The sequence below is a fragment of the Pezoporus flaviventris genome, unplaced genomic scaffold (assembly GCF_033815535.1).
Source record: "Pezoporus flaviventris isolate CSIRO_AGI_PZ_B2104156 unplaced genomic scaffold, CSIRO_AGI_Pfla_v1 ptg000002l, whole genome shotgun sequence".
NCBI lineage: Eukaryota > Metazoa > Chordata > Aves > Psittaciformes > Psittacidae > Pezoporus > Pezoporus flaviventris.
In genome coordinates this window covers 75,268,007-75,289,762 of record NW_026892550.1, presented here as the reverse complement: position 1 = coordinate 75,289,762, position 21,756 = coordinate 75,268,007, and the positions used below count along the sequence as shown (strand labels likewise).

The 21,756-nt window shown below is 43.4% G+C and overlaps 1 protein-coding gene across 3 annotated transcripts; it reads left to right on the top strand.

Moving 5' to 3' along the window:
* Nucleotides 1-1,758: 1,758 nt before the first annotated feature.
* Nucleotides 1,759-21,187, top strand: RASSF6 (Ras association domain family member 6). Of its 3 annotated transcripts, XM_061463596.1 has the most exons (11): nt 1,759-1,961; nt 6,472-6,561; nt 12,786-12,864; nt 13,295-13,446; nt 14,643-14,734; nt 15,054-15,238; nt 15,961-16,062; nt 16,744-16,795; nt 17,603-17,721; nt 17,807-17,904; nt 18,648-21,187. In XM_061463596.1, the coding sequence occupies exons 2-11, from the start codon at nt 6,491-6,493 to the stop codon at nt 18,721-18,723; spliced, it is 1,026 nt and encodes a 341-aa protein (XP_061319580.1). In that variant the 5' UTR covers nt 1,759-1,961; nt 6,472-6,490; the 3' UTR covers nt 18,724-21,187. The 3 variants fall into 3 exon arrangements, with proteins under 3 accessions (XP_061319580.1, XP_061319563.1, XP_061319572.1); XM_061463579.1 differs by having other exon boundaries at nt 1,767-1,916; nt 17,807-21,187; XM_061463588.1 differs by lacking the exon at nt 1,759-1,961 and adding an exon at nt 5,617-5,746 and having other exon boundaries at nt 17,807-21,187.
* Nucleotides 21,188-21,756: the final 569 nt, after the last annotated feature.

Here is a 21,756-nt window from a genome sequence, read left to right as displayed (position 1 = left end):
TTCCCCTCACAACTAGACTGTTGGTGGGATTAGTTAAGTGGGAGAGAAACAAACAGCCATTTTTAATAAGCCTGGCTTAACTGGAAGTGTGAACTCTAGTCCTTTATTCAAATTAGGTTTTTAGTTGCTTTATTGTATTAATTTCTTACAGAGAGATCTTTGCATGTGTCAAAGTAATTTAAGCACTGGGTTTCCAAAACTTGCTTCTAAACTTGAAAATTTATTCAGAAGAACTTAAATGTATCTTAAAAAACCAACAAAACAAAACAAAAAAAACCCACAAAAAACAAAAACCCAAATAAAACCTTACAAGCTGGGAGTCAGGATGAAGCCTGGGTTACACTGAAGGGTTAAGTGTCATTGCCCTGTTGTAAGCTAACATTATTGTCTTCAGATCTAGAAATACTTGGATACCTCCTGGTACCCAACAGTGGAAGTGTCTAGTGACATGGCATGTGCCTGTCAGAGATCCAATGTTATCTTGCTTTGGAGACTTGCAGGTGCCAGGCTGTGCTTGCTCTCTGATCCCAAGAGGATCAGGCAGAGTCTGAAGGTGTGCCAGAAGAAAATCAAACCTCTGGTTTTAAGCAAGTTGGGGTGTTGTATGGATTTCTGTTAAACAACTGCACAAGAGATGGGGCAGCTCCAGGGGTTGAGCTTGGTGTGAAGTTCCAAGTCTACCACAACATGGAGCTTCTGTGCTGTTGTGAATTGAGCAAAAATCTGGTGTGTTGGCTCCTTCCTGTGGTGTGAGAGACTTTTCAATGCTATATATACACCAGTGAAACCCTTGTTTGACTATTTTTCAGGTGCTGAGCTAGAAAATGCAGCATAAACTATAATCTCAAATACCAAGTATGTTGTGTTGTGTGCACAAGCTCTGGAAAGGAGTGCCCCGGGGGGGTACAGATGTGAGCAGGAATCAAACTTTCATGAGTCTATTCTGCCTCTCTAACATACAATCACAGAATCAACCGGGTTGGAAAAGACCTGTAAGATCATCAAATCCAACCATTCCCCCAGGACTGCCAAGTCCACCACTATATAAAGGCAGAAGTACTTGATCTAAATCCCAGAGCCGTAAGGTGAGTATGAAGGCTATTCGGGGCTCAGGATTTTTTGTGCTCTTCTCTCTGTGGCCCAGTGACTTCCAGTTTTAGGCTTGATCTTGTGAATAAATCTCTTGCTATAAATGGATGGGCAAACAGAATTTGCTCAGAAGGTGTGTGTTGGTTCAAATTTTTTTTTACAGCTTAAACATCTGTTTATACAATTAGCTGCTGAGCATCAGTGTGTTCTCTTACAGACACAGCTCTTGCCCACAGAGTAATATCCGTAAGGCTATTTTACAGTTAAGCAAAGATTTGATTATGCAGCTGGATGTGATTAAATGATGAAGCTGTGTTGTCACCATTTCTATTACATTATAAATCCATAGGTCTCTACTTGAGCATGATGTGATTGTGTGGCTTGGCTATTCCACCAAAGATTAGCATTTATCTGGAGAAGGAAATTGACTTTATCGTATGGATTGCTAAACAGAGAAGAGGTTAAAGCCTAACAGTGCTTCTTCCAGCACAGGATGTTTCAGGGTATGCCCTGTTGGCAAATAATTACCAGGAGTCAGCAGGTTACCGCTCACTATGAAGTTAGAGATTAAAGTGTTAACCAGAGCCTCTCCATAGGTGTAACCATGACTAAGAGAGCTCCTGTCGGCTGCGTGGTGGAGGGAGAGGGAGGCAGGTGGGTAGGTAAATATTCCCGACATGCTCTGAGGTGCGGGGAGTGTCTTGGGTTCCCAGCGCTCCCAGTTTGTGAAGCGAAACAGTAATTGAGAGCTCTGTGGGTTTCCTGAAGTGGCAGAGGTAGCTGTCAGCAGTGTGCTGCTGTGATGCCTCTCCAGAGCTCAGTGCAAGGTATGTGAAACTCCTCCTCTGCTTCTGCTCTGACCCTGTGTGCAGGTAAGTGCTGTGTGACGCTGGAGCTGTTCTGCTTGCTGCGCAAAGTGCGGTGTCAGTGGGAAGTAAGGTCCTTTGCAGTCACCCAGAACTCCAGCTGAATTCATTCTGGGTGGTTGGGGTGCTGGAGGGAGGGAGAAATATTTGGTCAGAAGCTGTTGAAGTTGAGGTGGTTTGTGTGAATCAGTTGTGATTGAAACAGGAATAGGAAGTGCTGCCGCTGTTGATCAGCGTGTTCATGGGCACAAGCCTCTGCTGCTCCTCATTCAGTGTGATTGCAAAGGTTACATTAGTGACCTTGTCTGCCCTTTTTGGCAAGTAAAAGCCATTGTTCCTGAGGGACCTGGAAAAAAAATAAAAGTAACTTCTCTTCATAATTGTGGATTACTTAGTGTTGGGAATAGACTTGCTACAATCCCTGCTTTCTTGTTGTGTGAAGGGAGGGAGCTTGTGTGTCTTGTCCCTCCACTCAGTTAGGGGGCCGTGTTCACTGATTAACGCTGACTTACTTCTGGTTTCAGCCACCAAAGCCTGTTCTGATCCTGCCTGAGCAGGGGGACTGAGCTGTGTTTTGTACTCAAGCCATGCTGTTACTCCTCTGTACTGCAGCAATTAGTTTTTAAAGTAAACAGTAAAGGAGTCTGCAAGACAAAAAACCCAAAGAAACCCTTGTTTTCAGTAAGGAAAAATGCAAGTGTTTGGACTAAGTGCTTTCTTTTGGTTAGACCTTTGCTTTTACTGGTGTGGACACAGACGGAACTTAAAAAGGAAACAACATGAAGGCTGATACAATGTGTGACTAGGTAAAGATGAGGAAGAATATTCTGCTGATGCTTCATTTCTCATGTATGTGAATAAATCCTTAACTTGGTTTTATCTGGTCCAAAATTTGACTGAATACCAGACGCTTCTGAGCCGGAAACATGACTTGGGTATAGGTGCTATTGTGACTACAGTGCCAAGCTCACTATGCTGTACATGTGTATGTATGAGTAAAGAAAACTGAGCCTTGGGGTTTCTACACACAAAAGGGAGAAGGTTCACCCTATTCTGACTTCCTGTGGTTTTATGACAGCCTGGGGAAGCACTGGGTCAATATGCCTAGGGATCTTTGGGGGAGATTTGTGCATTTAGTTGTTGTTAAGACTGGTGTGAGCTGTGTGTAGTGCACTGCTTGCTTGGCAATAATATAGTATAGAGATGTGCCAAAAAGCACATCCAGGCTCTTACGTACAAATTAAAATGTTGCTTTCCTGCTCCTGCTGGGCTCAGCTCTGGATGTAGGGTGTCCCTCTCCTTCCAGCCCTCCTCTCTACAGTTGCTTCCTTTTGTCATTGTGTAAAAATCAGTGTGGCAGTTTGCTGTTACCTTTACTTTGTCATTCCTTGGTTGTCCTGTCCCTCTGCTGTCCCCTTAAGCAAATAACTTCAAGATCACTGTACTTACTGAAATGAAACAAGTCCTCTCATCTGCCTCTCCACTAACAGTCTTCCTCTGGAATTGCTTGTTTTCTATCTGCCCCACTTCTCATTTACTCCTGTCTTTCCCTTCTGCTTCTTTCTCTCCTTTCAAAAGTATTTTAGGCTTCACTCTTCCCTGGAGCTTTAAGTTTCTTAGTGAAGTCTCGGGCCAGGAGGTTAGTCTTAGCTTCTTTAAGTTCTTGCCTATCTGAGGGGGGGTTCTGTGGTTCTAGTCCAGTTTAATATAATGATGAAGACACTTGTCTAACACTAAGCAAGGTAGGAGACTGCTTTGAATAGACAAATAGGTGGCCTGAACCATGTATCATTGGAAGAACTGGAAAATCAGCCTATTTTTGTTAGTTTAAATGATAGAGAGCAGTGGAAAAAAAACCCATTTCACTCTGTTTGCTTCATCAAAAGAATCGCAGGAGAGTAACATGGAAGACAAGAAAATGCCAGGAGGTGATAGAATATGTGACAGGAATTTACAGAGCACTAATGTAAATATACTGTCATTTGTGGTGTCCAGTAGTTGTGCTGGGGAAGTCGCTGCATGTTCCCAACCTGCAGGTTTCTGGGTTAACCAAAAATGAGGGCTGTGAGATGTGTGAGCTTCTAGGAAGGGTACATGGAATGTTTTATCTCTAGGGTGAGCTGGTGGTGTGGAAATGTTTTGTACAACTCTGATGAGCAGAACTGGTCACGTCACTGTAATGAGCTTTTTGTGCTTTGCACCAGCTATAGAAGAGGCCAGTCTTTGTCTGGGCACTGATGGAAGGAAAAGGGGGAGGCATGGTGAGGAACTGTTCCCATCACCAACTACTGTTCCAGTTTGTTTTAGTGTCAGCATTTTAATGGCTGTTTTTAAGCCATTTAGAGCTGATTTAAGATATGCCCAAGTTTAAGGCAAATAATTTAGCAAAAGTCATTCCCTGCAATAAAACAGGTCAGTGATTATCATCTTTTGTGTAAAGGTCACTTCTCAGTCTGAGCTTTTCTTTCATATGAATCTGTTGAAGGTCAGATTGTACTGAAAACAATGCTACCACCAGCGATGAAGTAGTGCAGGCGGTTGCTGGAGTTGCTGCTCTACCAGTGGTACTGGTAACTTGGTTATTGCTGTTCTTAACATGTTGATTCCTGATGGATGGTAGGAAGCTAAAGTGTACATCCAGTTGTCCAGGTGCCAATGTACGTCAGTTCCTCTGCATCATTTAAATTTGGTCTGAAATACTGTGTCATAGGCAGTTGATTCAGATGGAGGTATTTGTAAATTACCTAAAAACAGATTTCAAGAGGTGTCCAGTGGTTTCTGAACTCAGCTTACTTCAGAGGCAAAGAAAGAGCAAGCTTATATTGATTATATACAGTGATCTCTTCTTTCTGTACAAACTCTTGGCTGTACAGAAGTCCCTGGGGTTATCTGGCCTCTAGGTGTGTTTCTGCTGTGATGGATGTCACCCAAAGAACAACGAGATGTGGGATCCCTCCTGCTTCTGTTGGTGAGCTACTGATACAGTGCTGCTAGAAACCCCAGCTGCTTGCATAAAGCTCACTTTGCTAGTGCACTCTGGGTTTAGAGGTTGTGAAAAGATGTCCCAGATGTTGTGTAGGGTGACGGTACTGTGTTTTTACACAATTTCTTGTTTGTCCACATTTATTTTAGAAGTTATTCCTGTATGACTATGAAAACTTCAGGGAACTTCTAAACCAGGAGCTCAGTAATGTAGGATCACTTGAAAAGAAGCTAGGCACTTACTCTTTAGCTAGCAATGAGACTTCCAAGCTTGGATTTCTCTTCTAAATTGATTTCCTGAAGGCTACTTGGTATTACTACTGTAGACAATAAACTGCTTTTCAGAGGTGTTACACCAGACTCTGTCCACACAGTCTGAAATCGGGCTCAAGTCCAGAGCATGAGGGAGAAAGGTCATCAACTGCGGTTAAGTGAATTTTGAATGCAAGTATTTCTTGCATTAAGAAATACAATTAATATCTAGACATGAAAGATCTACTTCCAGTGCAGCCTTTGGAGATGTTGCTGTTTTCCATGGAGTCCATTTCTTTCCCCTCCCCACCCTCCAGCCTTTCTGTGTGATGCCATGTCTTGGGCTGAGACTAAGTTTTTTAGTGCAGTATCTGTTGCCAGTCTTAAGTCTGAGACTCTTCAGTTACTTTCTTCAGTCAGCCTTTTCTTCTAATACCTGAGGGGGAATAAAGGCAGACAAGACTCCGTAATTAAGCTTATTGAAGAATGCATTGTTGGAGTCTCAAGGGGCTGGCTTGCTGCCTACACAATGTGCTGGAATTGCAACATGGAGATCTGTAAATTATATTGCTACATCACTTTAATTATAGCCTTATGCTCTCTTTAATCTCTCAGCTGCTTTCTTTGTGTGCTACCGGACACTGCTGACGATCAGCACTTCTTCTCTTGTCTAGCTCTACAGCCCTGGTTAAGGACTGGTTTGCTGACTCACTTAGGGTTTTTTTGGTGACCCTGGGCAATGCTTTATCTGTAACTAACTACTGAATTATGCCCAGTAGTTGGAGCCTGTCTGCTAACGAGTGAAGCGTCATCATGGAGTTGTGGAGTGGTCCTAAAACTACTTGAGAAAGTCCTGGCATATGTAGTACTTGGATAAAGTCTTTTCCTGTGAGGCACTGGCACAGGTTGCCCAGAGGAGCTGTGGCTGCCCCATCCCTGGCAGTGTTCAAGGCTAGTCTAGTGGAAAGTGTCCCTCCCTGTGGCAGGGAGTTGGAACTATACGAGTTTTAAGGTCCTTTCCAACCCAAGCCAGTCTGGGATTACATGGTTTAAGGTACTGTAATGTACTTGGTGGGGATGGCCTATGGCTTTTTTTACTAGGAGTGGGATATATGTGTATTAGGGCTGAGCACAAAGAGGTCAAAATACGGTGTAGTTAACCCTTAGCTTGAGTGTCTGATCCTGTTTCACTTGGCAAACTAAGGCTTTGTGGTTGTGTTTGCCACTTGATCTTTCTTAGTGGCATTAGTGGCTATAATTATTATTTTAACCTTTTGTTTAGATTCATCTCCTTGGAATAAATGAAGAAAGTGACTATGAAAGCACAGCATCTACCTTCTGTTTCCATCAATGAGGAGAAGTTCATAACCAGGTAAACTATTAAAAAAAAAAACCCAAAACCATTTAATGATTTGGCTGCTTTCTTTCAAATCACTCTGTATTTCTTCATTAACAGGGAATCCTCTAGAGAGCTGAGCCTGTAGCGGTAGCAATTCCTAGAACTTGCATTCTGTCAAATGTCTCCAGAACAAAGTTGCCCTATATAAGGATTTTCAAGAATCAAGCATTAAACCTCTTGGTCTATAGATTTTTTTTTTTTTTATGTAGAACAGCACGTTTAGAGGATATTGAAGTAAAATTCCAAATTAACAAGGATGACCTTCCTATTTTTGGAATCTGTTAGAACTGAACATGAGTTCCAGAGTTTCACTTGAGCTCTACTTGTTTGAGGCACATGGTTTAGTCTGTGGCTACAGATGAGGGATTTCTTGGCAAAAGATCTGCCAGGCTCCCAGCTCTATTCTGTGTGAAGTGGTTCTTTAACCTCCTTGTACAAAGCTTGGAATTGCATTCAAACAGTTTTTCATGGGATGCTTTCCCTTGGCTAAGTCTGGATGGCATGAATTTTTCCTAATGCTGCCATGAGCCCAGAGCTCTCTGCTGTATAGGTCCATCCCGTTTGTAGGGAAATAGCTTTTCCCCTGTTGACCAGAGCATAGGAGCTGATGAGGGGGCTGTTCTCTTACTTCATTTCCACCTCTCCTAATATTCCTGCACAAAGAAGTGAAGTACACACGCATCTGGGGATGAGGCCTGTAATAGATATTCTCACAGTGTAATAGGTATTTGCATCTGAATCCTGACACTTCTGTATGTGGCATAAGTAGTGCTGTGAATTTCTCCCTTTTTAAGTGTGTCAGAGCTTTGCCCAAAGCATGCAGACAGTAAATGCATCCTCCTCCTCCTCTTAAAGCGTTGTTGGGACATAGTGACTTTGTGTTAAAGGTAATTAATCTGTGTGAACTTTTATATACTTGGCATATAAAGTCATTTGGAAATGTGCCAGGTGAACCAATGTGCTTGAGTTTTTACTGCCTGTTCAAGTAATGATACGTGAATCATGGTCGAGACCCTTCTGTTAGTCATGGTTTAAAGTGTGGCTGAAGCTGCTTTGCCTTGGAAAAAAAACCAAACCCAGACCAAACCCACCAAATAACAAGTGTTTCCAGAATCATTGACATATTCGGTATGCACTTGAGCATACAATTCCAGTGCTGTTTCCAAACTATCATCCCTCATCTGTACCTTTGGTTGGCTGTTACATCAAGCCTCTTCCAGTTGAATTGTGTGAATCTTGCTGATGTGGCAAGCTTGCTGTTTGGGAATTGCACAAGGGCTGAATCAAAAAGATGGCCAGGGCATTTGGCTGGCTGAACTACTGTCTTTCTGAATAACTGCCATAAATATCCATGGATAAGTGTCTAGGCACTGAGAGAGAAGGCACAGGTGAACTGTCCTGTGTTGGCATTTCAAGCGAAAATAATCTGGGCTATATTGTGGTTTTACCACTAGGGCTCTTGACTTTACAGCTCCTTTGTATCCTGCCTTCATTACTGAACCAGGTGATGATTCTGCAGTAAATGTTACCTTTTTCGGTTTGTCTCTAGGTAGTTCTACCAGTTACTTAGCTCAGGCTTCCAGAAATGGCTGGATTTGGCTGCTGTCCCAGAGCTGTGCTATGAGGAACAGTCTTGCAACTTGGCTGCCCTTGGCTTTCTGTCAAGCTTAACTCTTCAGAGATGACCACATGCCCCCTGGTTAGGGCAGTCTCTGGGCCTTTGTAATTAAAGATATGTTACAGAAAGGCTTCTGGAACTAATAGGGTGGTGCATGTGTTACTCATTTCTGGGCTTAAAAGAAGGAAAAATCTTTCCTTTCCTCCTGTCCCCACTACACAAGGTCAAACAAGTCAGTGAATCCTGTTAAATCTCTCCCTCAGGGCTTTTGTAATGGCTCATGTGGTTCGTCACTGTTGGGTGCACTAATGCAGGACTGAAACCTGAAAAATTTATCTGACCAGAATCCTGTGGCATTTAATGGGAAGTTATTCTAGACAAGACCAGAAACTAAGGAAAAATCTTGAGAGAAACAGAAATCTGCTTCAGAGATAACTCTTACCACACATTAAGTGCTTTTAGCCTGTGATTTTTTTATTTGCTTTAGGCTTTTTTTATTTGCATGGCTTACAAGTAATAAATGGGCCTCAGAGTATGATCTGGGTCTCCAGGAAACTGATCATCCAACTTTCTACTTGGAAAAACCTTGCAAAATGACAACTTGGTAATCAATAAAATGATTGCCAAGCATACTAGGCTGCAAAGTATAAGATGACCTATGTTTCAAGCACTGTGCAAGCAGGATCAGCAGGTCTGTCACAACATCTGTCAAACAAAACTCCCTCTCTCCTACTTGCATGTTAATCTCACATAGCATCTGGATTTTGCCTGTGTATGAGGCAGAGACATGCTTAATCTTGTTTACCTTTAGCCAATATGAACCCAATTTTGCTTCTATCTGATTCATAGCTATGTCTATTAGAACTTTCCCTTTTGGTGGGATGACCTGAATACAATCCTCATAGTTCATGAGACAACCTGTAATGAGCTGTTCCAGCTCAAAGGAAGAAAGGCTTTCACCAGCTGTATTACTAGGGTTTAAGAGTTGAAGTAATTGTTGAAAATGCTGTTTCGGTGCCCCATGTTTGGTTGATAAAGCCACTGGAAAACATCTTTTGAGAGTCGTGGTAAGTTCCAGTAAATAATTTACATCCAATGTGTTAGAAGGAAATGCAGTTAACCTTGTTGAGTTTCAAGGTGCAGCCTTTGTTCTAATGTTACCTGCTAAGTAAAAGTCCTGAGTATCTTTTCCCTTCTCACCATGGAAAAAGGCTCATCAGGCAGGAGGACACTGCCAAGTTCAGTTTAAGTGGAGCAAAGATAGGGAATGCAAGGGGAAACTTTAGACTGGCACACTCTGCCTACCCCTCCACCACAAACATAGCCATGTCCATCTGAGCCACCTTGGCACTCTGCTTGGCTTAGGTTCGTAAGTCCTGAAGGAAGAAGCAGGTGCTGCAGGTCCGTATCCTATGTAAAGACGTGCAGTGGTGAAGTTCTGCTTAGCATTACGCAGAGATACTGCATTGTCCAGGTGCTGTGGGTATGCATTTATGGTAAGAGCTGGCTGAGAAACACAGTCATAAAATACAGAAGAGGGTGTACACTGCTGGAGTAAGACAGTGATAGTCCTGAGAGAGCATACTTTCACTGGAACACTTAAAATCATACATAGCAGTTTCCAAACAAAATTACTTGTGTTTCTCTGTGTAATCCATCCTTCTGTTCTCTTGCACTGGTTTCATAGAATCCCAGACTGGTTTGGGATAGGAGGGTCATTAAAGCTCATCCAGTTCCAAGCCCCTGCCACAGGCAGGGACACCTTCCACTAGACTGGGTTGCTCCAAGCCCCATTCAACTTGTCCTTGTACACTGCCAGGGATGGGGCAGCCACTGCTCCTCTGGGCACCCTGTGCCAGGGCCTCACCACCTTCACAGTAGAGAACTTCTTGCTAAGATCTCATCTCAATCTCCCCTCTGTCAATTTAAAGCCGTTTCTTGGTATCATAGTTGAGATCCCCTGACTCACTGACTTTGTTTGCTTGGTTGGTTGTTTTTTTTTTTTTATTTGTTTGTTTTTAAGTTTACAGAGTCAACTGAAGAGCCATTTAAACAGTTTTACTAAATTGAGTCACTGTCTGATCAGGGAGATGTGCTGGGTATTCATCCTTGAAGTTATCTTTCTGAACTGCTTGCTGTGATGGACAAACTGATTCCATTCCTAGGGGAGGGATCGCTCTTAGCTTTGTCATCTCTAATAAGGGTGCTGTTGTCACCATGGATCACTTCCTCATGTTTTGGGTGTGTTATGGCTGTTATAGGGAAACAACTGTGAAAAATTCCTACACATACCACATTATTCCTTTGTTTGTGGTGATCTCTGACTGTTGAAGTAGTAAAATGCTTTTTCTACTGAGCATCCTTCTCGGGTGTGATTTGATTTTCAGTAATGGTGCTAGAAGTCAATTCTTGGGGTTGGTTTTGAGTGGTTTCGGGTTTTGTTTGTGTTGTTTGTTTTTTTTTTTTACTGAAATTTGGTGTAGGAGCAGTAACAGCGCTTTTGATGGTACATGGATCTTGAACAGTTTCAGTAGATCTCAGTGCAACTTGCTGTAAGAAGACTTTGCAAGTGCTGTCTGTTCTGCCGATGGTTCAGGCCTTGTATCTCATGCTAGACAAAAACATGGAAAGAAGAGTCATTATTTGCAAACACACTCGGTGTTTTCACTCCCCACTGCAAGGCAGGATGTTAAACAGCGTTGTTGTTAGTCATATCAGTTGATGCTTGAAGATTGTCCATGAGGAAGAATTTGGATGCTTCCATGCAATTGTTTCCCAAGCTTACTTATCTCTGCTGGTAGAAGTTGCTTTCTTGAATTACAATCTAAATCATTTTTGCTGTTTAATTGGTGTAACAGTGTTTCATTCTCAGTGGTCCTGAAATATGTAACCTGGGCTGCATCAAAAGGAGCGTGACCAGCAGGTCGAAGGAGGTGATCCTGGCCCTCTACTCTGCCCTCGTGAGACCTCACCTGGAGTATTGTGTGCAGTTCTGGTGTCCTCAACATAAAAGTACATGGAACTGTTGGAACAAGTCCAGAGGATGGCCACGAGGATGATCAGGGGACTGGAGCACCTCCCATATGAAGATAGACTGAGAAAGCCAAGGCTGTTCAGCCTGGAGAAGAGAAGCTGCATGGAGACCTCATAGCAGCCTTCCAGTATCTGAAGGGGGCCTATAGGGATGCTGGGGAGGGACTCTTCACTAGGGACTGTAGTGATAGGACAAGGGGTAACGGGTTAAAACTTGAACAGGGGAAGTTTAGATTGGATCTAAGGAAGAAGTTCTTTACTGTGAGGGTGGTGAGGCACTGGAATGGGTTGCCCAGGGAAGCTGTGAATGCTCCATCCCTGGCGGTGTTGAAGGCCAGGTTGGACAGAGCCTTGGGCGACATGGTTAGTGTGAGGTGTCCCTGCCCGTGGCAGGGGGGTTGGAACTGAATGATCTTGGGGTCCTTTCCAACCCTAACTATTCTATGTTTCTGTATATTACTTAATTCTGCCTTGGTCCTCCCTAGCTCAAGTCGCAACTTGCTTTTTGCCTTTGTGGTTGATGCTACTTATCACTTCCACACTCTTTGGATGCTGTCAACTTGGTGTTTATCTTTCACCAAAAGCAGTGTGAAGAAAGCAGAGTACTTTGACCAAAGCGGGCCTTGGGCTGTAATTCAAGCAGCCTTGCCCTGAAGAGGATATTCTCCTTGTGTGTTGGTTCCATCTCAGCATGGCACAGCTGGCTTGGGACCAGCAGCTGCTTAGTGGTAGCCAGAAGGTGCTTTTCCCCAGCATCAGTGCCAAAGCAATCACTCCGAGCCTGTATTTGTGCAACATGGCATTTATTGCCCCTTGCCTTGTTCACAAGGGCTATATGTGAGTTTGTCAACGGTGGAGACAGGCATAATTATCTCTGGTGGTTCTTAAATACTGAATTTTAAACACTGCTAGCACCAGTGTGCCTCATGTTGCCTTCCTGACTCAGTGCAGTACTTTCAAAGCAGGATGTTATTCTGCTTTTTGTAATTGCATCCTTAATCTCTGAAATAAAAGATGATGGGCAGGATTATAACCCTTGCTTGTCGGCAGAGGTTCTCTTCAACTCCATCCTTTCTCTTCTGAGCAAAGACTTAGTGCCAAGCTGTTATGTCTCAAGCAGAAGGAAACTGAAATGCTTTCTCTAGGCATACTAGAGGTATTTTGAAATAAGAAATGTATCTGAAAAAGATACAAAGCCCTCATACAGGGAAAACAACTGGTAACCTGACTGCAGTCATCTGCAGTGCTGGTGCATGGGAGTGTTGTTACTGTTTTCTTCCCTCCATGACTGCAGCAGAAGTCCAAAGTACAAGTTATTCTGGGGCAGGGTTATGAGCATCACAGCAGACCACAAGTGATTTATTTCCTCTGTGTATCTGGCCTGTAAAGAGGCAGGTTAAAAGTAACCCAGTGTCCTGACACAAATTTACTTCTGGAAAATGAGGTATTAATCATTAACAAAGAGGCAGTGGGTAAGAGATACGGGGTTTTACAGTAATATGGATGTTAAAAACATGATTCTTTTCATTGTGATATTTTGTTCTAGAGAGCAACTCAGTTCACTTCTGAAGACTTATAACTCTTACTATTCTGACCAAGAAAACCTGCAACTGTCACGTACTCAGGTAAGCACAATGTAATAGCAGGAAAAACTCTAATGGGCACTGATATTGTAGGGAGTTGTACTGCAGATGTTGTGGGGTGCATTCCCCCACTCTTCCACTTTAACCCCTGGTGTGTAGTGGTAGGATGACTGTCACCCTATCAAGGACAGACTAATGTTCTCTCCTGGAGTGTGAACCTTTAGTGCAGAAAAATGCTGGGAAGCTGAGCCCCAGAAATGCATCCTCTATGGAGCTGAAGGAGGGCTTGAAGCATGAATCATTTCTCATACCACAGAGTCTCTGTTCTAGTGGTCTGGACTTGCTTCTCCTCCACAAGCTGCATTCCTCTTGGTTTAATGATTTCGCCATTTTTCTGTTAAGTTTGAGGGGAAATAAATGATTGTCACTTGATTATTATTATTACTCTTCTTCCCTTTTTTCTTTTCCCCAGCGAGAAGGAAGCAAACCATTTATTGAAGGAATCTTGTCAATATTTTGGGGCATCCGACATCCCATCCGATTAAAAATTCAGGATGAGAAGCAGATACCCTCATTTGTAACCCTAAAGTCTTTGGAGAATGTGGGTTTGTTCCCTAGTAAAAGGTAATGAATTAACCTCCATCAGAAAGAGGCACAGTAGTATTTAAAAACAGCTCATGTTCAATGGATGTGTCTGGCTGCGTATCCCAGGTTCCCCAAAGGTTGTGGTGGTCCTTCAGCAACTTCTGCTGGGCAGAAAGGTGCACCTTTTTTGCATTTTTGCCTGGCTTTTAGCTGAAGAGCAGTTGAGAAGGTGGAGGAAGTTACCTCAGGTGAGAAAGAGTTGCCTCTTAGGCCAAAGCTCTAGCCAGGGAATGAATACTGGCTTTGTCTGTGCGAAGTCTGATGTTAAACGTCCTCAGAAACACACACCACCAGCTGCTCCTTCAGGCTCCTACCTCTGGCATTGCCCATCAAGTCCATTGTACTGATGGGACTACTGCTACATTTGCTGTAGCTTTAAAAACTAATGTAGGTTCTCGGAGTATTTCTTCTTTCTGTTTTGAACAGTATTTCTCAAGCATTGGTTGGTGAACTTTGAATTGTCTGGTGAGCTGAAGCTGAGTAATGTATAATATGGAGGCTGGGCCAATGTTTACCCTGAGTAACTCCCTGATAAATTCTGTATTTCAGAGCTCATTTTCTTAATTATCCCTTGGTTTAGGTTCCATGTGGTACATGTTAGAACTGTGGATTTAATTCTGCCTTCTTTGCAGCTGTGGAGTTCCAGTAAAGTCAGGGACAGTCTTGTTGCCTGTCTCTTGCTGTGGAAGTTGAGGGATGTAACCTGGCAGAAGTAACCATTGAGGAACTCGAGTCTGAGGCAGTTCTGGTTCTCTTGGTTCCCCTTTACCAGGTCTACTGGGTCAGGGTGCATCTGGCCTGTAGAATGGGGTCAGTCTGGCATTTAGAGTTATGCTTTGCCTTTTATTTCTTAAAAATACTTCTGACTGGTGGAGATCTGAATCTTAAAGCAAATATTAATTCGTGATCAGAACAATGTAAACCTGTCCTGACATGCTTGAAGGTATGCAGAGCAGCTTGGCTATTTGATCTTAAATGGACTCTTTAAATGCAGGGAACACAACTCACGTTGTTTCTTGGCATGTTCATTGGAGTTAGTTGAGTGTGTTTTAAATATATATATATAGGAAATGGATTTTTAATGCTTTCCTATAAATTGGTTAACGAATAGTAATCTGTACTGCATAGATTACTGCATAGTAAAACATACTATAAATGTATGTTTTGTATTTCAGGGGAATGACACGCTGGGGAGAATTTGATGACCTCCATCACATTAGTGGGGAAACGCTGAAATCTGCTGAAGAAAAGGCAAACCTTGAGGAAAGTTAGTGTTGGTGCTCTTATGTTCACTAAAAACTCTTTCTGTGGCTGCAAATATAATCTGACACATTAGGCCTTCCCTGCCAGCAAAGGGTTATCTTTGTCTCTGAACATCTATTCCATGCTAGTGAAACACTGATGTGTGGCTGGTTAGTGAAAAGGTTGCTGTGCGAGTATCCTTTCAAATGGCCACTTCTAGTGGGCTGTGCTAATAATAATAAAGATGATGATGATGATAATAATGAAAACCTACCATCCAGAGGCTCCTAGCTGTGGGGTTCTGGCAGTGGGGATAAAGCAGCTCATCGGGTTTTTCTGTCCAGGTTATTCCTGTTATGAAAGCCGCACACTGACACCCAGGAGCCAGCAGGACCAGGACTGTGCCACCCTGTCCCGGGCTGGCAGCACCGTGGTGGCTCTGCGGAGCAGGACCTGGCTACCTGCCATTGCCAGGGCAGAAGCAGAAACTCACAGGTTTTCAATTAATGGCCACTTCTATAATCATGAGGTACAAATCCTTGCTGCCATCACCTGAGGTTGGGTACCGGGACAGCTCAAAATTCCCCGCAAGTGGCTGGAGGCCCCTAAGCTGATGGGCACTTCTCCAACGGCCCCATGTATGGCCCGGATGGTGTTGGTGGGCTCTGAACTCAACCCTGAATGATGGGGTCCACAGTAGTCCTGGTACCAAGGGTGCTCTCCTGAGCATGACCTGTGCTTTGTCATAGGATCACAGAGTGGTTGGAAGGGACTTTTAAACTCCCACAGTTCCAGCTCCTTGCCACGGGAGTTCCACTAGGTCTTCCGCTAGACCAGGTTGCTCCAAGCCCTGTCCAACCTGGCTTTGAGCACTGCCAGGGATGGGGCAGCCACAGCTTCTCTGGGCAACCTGTGCCAGGGCCTCGGCACCCTCACAGGGAAGAACTCCTTCCTAAGATCTCGTCTCAGTCTCCCCTCTGTCAGGTTAAAGCCATTCCCCCTTGTCCTGTCCCTACAGGCCCTTGTCAAAAGCCACTCTCCAGGTTTCTTGTAGCCCCTTTAGGCACTGGGAGCTGCTCTAAGTCTCCCCAGAGCCTTCTCTTCTCCAGGCTGAACAAGCCCAGCTCACTCAGCCACACTTGACAGCCTGCTTTGTCTCAGAGCTGTGCTGGTTCACATCCTTTGTGGTCCGTGCCGCTGTGTTCAGCGGCCCTCATGCTCATGCCCTTTTGCTGCTGGTTTTGTTCCTAGACGTCAGTTTTTACTCCAGCTTTTGGATCAGAAACCAAAATAAGAATCAACAGCCAGATGAGAACAAGACAAGTAATAGAACAACTGCTTCAGAAGTTTAAGGTAAGAGCCACTTCTCTCTGAACTGAGGCCCAGGAGAGGAAAACCCAGCTGCACTTGGAGCCTTTCCTAGCACAGATGGGTTTGTGTAATGCCCATGGCCATGCTTCCCTCTAGTGACAGGCCCTGCCCATTGTGTTGTGCTCAAAACAGCTGGGAATTCTGCTCTAACCCCAAGGGTCTGAGAGATGGGCCCTGTTAGATCTGGGCACATGGAAAGCTCCAGACAGTCAGAGTTAAAAGTTGTGCTCAAGATGAGTGCCAGGCTGTATGAAACTACCTTGTTTTATTATAACCTGCGTGAACACTTTGCTGTGACAGAATGGCTTCATACATTTAGTAAGACTTTGTGGTGTGATACTAAAAAGAGAAGTTGACTTCTCTGAATAATAACACAAGGAATGGAATTACAGAGCAGATTGTGAAGTTGAAGAGATTAGTTGAAAAGTAATTGTTCAAAAGGGCTGCCTTTTGCTGAATGTGGTTGTATGGGCAAGTGGATCCCAGGGTTTTGGTTTAAATACCTGAGTTGAGAAGCACAGAGTGTCTGCTGACAGTGAAATGGGTCAGTGTGAACACTGCCAGGGATGGGGCAGCCACAGCTCCTCTGGACAACCCATGCCAGTGCCTCACCACACTCACAACGAAGAACTTCCTAAGATCTCATCTCTTTCTGTTTCACAGATAGAAAACAGCCCCCATGAATTTGCACTTTATATTATCCACGCGTCTGGAGGTAAGATGGACACTGCTGCGCGATCCCTTCATCTCTAGTGACCCTTCATGTGTGTGTGTGCGGATGGCTGGACTTGGAGTAACAGGGTTCATCCCGGGTATCTGTCCTATTTTGGACAGTGTGAAAGCTGTGTGGCATCATGGCTCTTCTGGAGACCCCTTAGGGATGTGTGGCCTTCCGGTGGAGGGGAGAATCTGAGTAACTGTGGGCTGGTGTAGTTGGTTATGGAAGGCTAAACAGGCCTTTGGTATTCTCAAGGCCATGTTAAAAAGCTTTGCTGCCGTAACCATTGTTCTGAACAGTGACAGCCATGGCATGTGGGATACTTTAGTGGATAGTTTTGGATGTCTACTTAAAATGACCTTTTTTTTGATGGAAAATGTTTACTTCTGCAACATACTCTTGCTTTAGGAAATTTGATCCTTATTAAAAGGAATGCCTGAAAGAATGAGAGAAAGAACTGATGGGCATGTATCTTAGATGTCAGAATATGAAGCTGAAATTATGTTTGAAATATGTGAAGTCAGTTTTGTTTTAGGGAGTTTGGGTCAAGCTGGTGGGCCTGGATCATGCTTACGTGGCTACCTGAATCACAGGTCCTTTCTGTTGTATATCTACCTATTTCTTTGACCATGCATAGCATAAGTGAGGTGCCGCATCCTCCTCCTAACATGTGTTGGAGCCTTGTTTGTTATCTAATAATTGCACGTCGATTGAATTCAGGGCCTTTGTCAAGAAAAAAGGCTACTGGTTGTGTGAGGTGCTGTTGTGTGTTCTGTGCATCACCATGTTTCTCTTGAATCCCAGAGAAGAAGCAACTGAGGAGTGGGGATGTCCCCTTACTGCACAGACTGCTGCAGGGTCCCTCAGAGAAGATTGCCAAGTTCTTCCTCATGGACAGAGATGTAGAAGAGATCAGCAGTGATGTACGTATCCCACCACTTCTAGTAGCTCCCAGCATTTTTCCCAGTTAGTGTGGTTGCTAACGTGCATTTCTTGTCTTCTTGCTAGGTTGCTCAATATATTCAGTTTCATCTTCCCTTTTTGGAATCGATTCTGCATAGAATAAATGAAGAAGAACAACAGGAGATTCAACAGACAATTTCAAGGCAAATAGAAGGAAAAGTGGGGTCACTTTGAAGCTGGGAGAATATTCACAATTAGGGGTTGGCTCGAGAAGGGAATGGGTTTCTGTAGCAGAGTCACAGTGCTGCAATTACTTAAGTGAGGCTTGGTGGGATTTATCCTCTTTTACATATTCTTCATAACCAGATGAGGTGCTGCTGTTAAAGACTGAAGAATAAATACTGACCACCCATTTAAGGGGTGATTGTTCCAGCAGATTCTGGCTTTCAGTGTCACTTTTATTTTTACTTGGTTTATTTTCTGAGCCTCACACTGGTTCCTTGGTTTCTACTTGCTGCTGTGTATTTCCCTGGACTTGGGCAGCACAGCATTTAAGGGAGCTTAGTGCTAATTTCTCAGTGTCTCTTTAAAACCTGACTTGTGATAAATGTTGCAAGTTCTTGTGGTCGTAGCTCAAAATGCACAACCAGTACACATTAGAAACACAGTGGTGTTTCTGAACAGGTATATGGGTCTTGAGCACAAAAGCAGTGGGAGCCTGCACCAGCCGTGGATCTGTTAGGAACTGACTGTGTGATAATCTCTTTTTGAATCAAAGTGGCCAGGAAATATATAGAAAAAAAATAGAGAATGGCAGTTGCTATGGGAAAAGCTTTCATGACAATGTTTTTCAGCCATTCAACTTGCCTTGTTAGAGTTTGGATTGAAGTTTTGCAAGATTGTGTTGCTGAAATGCCTTTTCTCTCTCTTTCTCTCTCCATCTCAGGTACCTGAGAGAGAAGAGATTGATATGTCAGCACCTTCACAGTCGAAGTGCTCGAAGAACAGAGACCACAGTTTGAGTTGAAGGGCCTGTTGTGAACGCCCCACACTCCTGCCTAAGGAAGGTCAGCACACTGGAGTGAGCAGGATGGGACCTCAGAGCCCTGACAGTACAGGGGGGTTCTATGTGCTGAAGCTTCTCTTCATAATTATGCACCTGAAACTGAGCCTGCTCCCCTGCAGCTCTGGACATGAGTTGGGAACTACCCCAGAAGATGCAGTAGATCCCCCAAAAGACTTAATATAGCTTAAGATAAGGGGAAAATTGCTATGAAAAGCATAAGGCTTTAAAACCTATGAATTTATAGACCATTATGAAAAATCTGGCATCTGACAAAACCCCTTCAATAGCCAGTGTGTTAATTGTACAGGAAATAGGAGAATTATATATATGGGTTTACTTCTATTAGAGAAATGTTGAATTACGTTAGAAGTAGAGGTAAATGGCAAATGATATTTATGTATCTAAGGTTGCAGTTAAGCTTTTCACTTAAATTAAAACCCCCCAAAATATCTGTGCAAGAGACTGAAATCCCTCCGGCTTCAGAACAGCAGATGTTCAACTTGGTTAAGCTTTGAGCTGTGATTAGAAAAATACAAATGGAAACCTTCCCACCTAATAGCTTCTCAGTTCCTCAACAAAAGGATGAACTTATGTCTGCAATATCCCTTGAACTGCCAACTAAGAGCTCAAACTAAACACTTGAATTTGCTTATGGGGTCCTGGGAGGCACCTCAGATTTTTTTGTTGCTGAAACAAAAGATTCCAAGTTAATTCCTTAGATTTTTTTAATCTAAAGATGTAAATAAGTGGTCTGTGAGGGGTAGACTTCATGGCCTCAGTGCAGTGTGTGCAGTCTACCCTTGTGCAGAGTGCTGGGTCTTCTCCAAATGGGTCCTGCTTAATACTAAAGCTCAAACTGTAGCAATGTAAATAAAATCTGACTTGTGCCCGAGGAATTGCCCTCCTGTGTTAGTTTGTCTCTATTACATGGTATCTGTGCTTTGCATCAGCTACCTGATGCAGATAGTGAGATAAACACTGTTAGAAGAAAAGAATCACCATACAAGAAATGGTGCCTCTGAATCTTATAGAATAAATCAAACATGGAAAATGACATTGTCTGAGATGATGGTGATTTAAAAATGACAGTAACTGAAAGTCATAATTGAAGATATTGTGGTTTGGGCCAAGGGTTTTTTTGATGCAGTCTATTATAGTCTTGCCTAGAAAATAATTATGGGCAAGGGAGCACAGAGGGGAGAAATAAAGGTAATTCAGCAGTTAAGATGCATATTTTTAAGTAATAGTTGCCTTACAGGTGCAAATCTAAGTTCCTTGAAGCACCAGAAGCGTGTATGCAGGCATCATGGACATGTCCCCACGGCCCACTCAAGTACCTGTTACCCAAGCTGTTGGAGGCGTGAAACTTACCCTAAACCATCAGAGGTCATGAAATGTCAGATCTCTGTGCAGTCTGAAGAAGACCATGGCCAAGTTCTCAGCCAAACCCAAGCAGAAGTGGCTGTTTCAGCCATGTCATGGGTGGATGATTTTGTTCCTCTAAGGCCAGGTGAGATTTGAGCACCAGGTGCAATAGCAATGCACCATGGAAAAGGTGCTAGAGCAGACATAGAGTGTTGTGTGGATCTCTGTGCTTGGTTCCACCTAAATTTCTGTAAAGGCAAGTTGGAACCTGTTTGCAAAGCAATGTTCAGTTAGATCAAATTCAGGAGCAGGGACATAGCTTGTCTGAACTCACTGAGAAAGGGCAAGTGCTACAGAGATCTTGGCCTGTGCTGTAGCATCTTTCTCATTTGAACCAGGAAAGGGTATTGGAGTATTTTCATTCAGAACAGGGTGTTTCTATTACATATTTATTTTCCTAAATGCTTGAGTAATTGTGTGAAGGTGAAGTTATGAGAACATTGGAATATGAAATATTAATAATTCCTTGGTCTGCAAGGAATTTAAAAGATAAATCAATGCTCAGACCATATGGAAAAGAGAAAAAATGTTTTCAAGCAGGCTTTTCAGTCCTCTGTGCGTGAGCGCAATTCCTAAACCGAGCCATTTGTGCCACCTTCTGGTGCTGAAATACTTTCATTTCACTTGTCCGGCTGGACAGGGACAGAAGTATGCTGGGAAATGACTATGGGACAATGCGTAGACCAACTGGAGCCTGCTGGGTTTGAAGAGCTACTGCAATAAAGCTTTAGCCTTGCTCTGCTGGATACAAGGAATAATTTCTGACAAATACAGGTGAGAACAGGCAGAAAATTTATTCCAAAGGTTTACTGGATATTGCAGGTAACACAGCAGTGAAAAGCAGAGGGGACAGGGGCAAGGGGCCTTGCTTTTGGATGGGGAGCCTAAGCCATTAACCATACAGACAGCAGTGAGAATCTGTCTCTTACTTGTATTTGTATGACTGAGCTTCCCCTTGAGGAAAATCTCAAGTCATCACTGATTTAAAATAAAAAGAAGAAGAGACAAAGCCCCCAAACCACCCCAGATTACAGAGGACTGATGTCAATCTGCATCTCTAAACTGCAGTGCTTGGAGAAGCCCAAGATGCCCATCTGATCATTGGTTGGATATCAAAACCACCACTGATACCTGGGTAAAGCCTTGTTCTGCTTTAGCTGTTGCTCTGCTTATGCCGCCAGTATATGAGCAATAAGTTAGACCTGAATCAGCAGCCAGCTGTTGATGGCTCTTGGCCTGTGGTTCATTATAACCACATGGTGACCTGCACAGCTCCCCAGTGAGTACTTCTCCTGTAGTGAAATGGTACAGCTGCTTAATTGTTCCTGTGTCATGCGTGAAATGTGTCCTGGTAGAATAGAGTTGGTTTCCTCTTGGTTGTCTCTCTAATTTGCCAAGGTGATTTTGACATTTAAGAATTGTAAAGGGGTTTGCAACAGGTTGGCTCCACCTTGCTGTCAGCCACAAACCTAACAAATGGGTTTTGGTCTGATTTATGTTGTTAATGACAATTTCCATCCGTTTAACTTATTCTTTCAGCAGATTTCCTCAAGGTGATGAGCCT

Excerpts from the sequence above, each read along its gene's own strand:
- RASSF6 (XM_061463596.1), top strand. The coding sequence starts at position 6,491 with ATGAAGAAAGTGACTATGAAAGCACAGCATCTACCTTCTGTTTCCATC. Across the intron at positions 13,447-14,642 it reads GGTTTGTTCCCTAGTAAAAG|GGGAATGACACGCTGGGGAG; the intron begins GTAATGAATTAA and ends TTTGTATTTCAG. Across the intron at positions 17,905-18,647 it reads ATTCAACAGACAATTTCAAG|GTACCTGAGAGAGAAGAGAT; the intron begins GCAAATAGAAGG and ends TCTCCATCTCAG.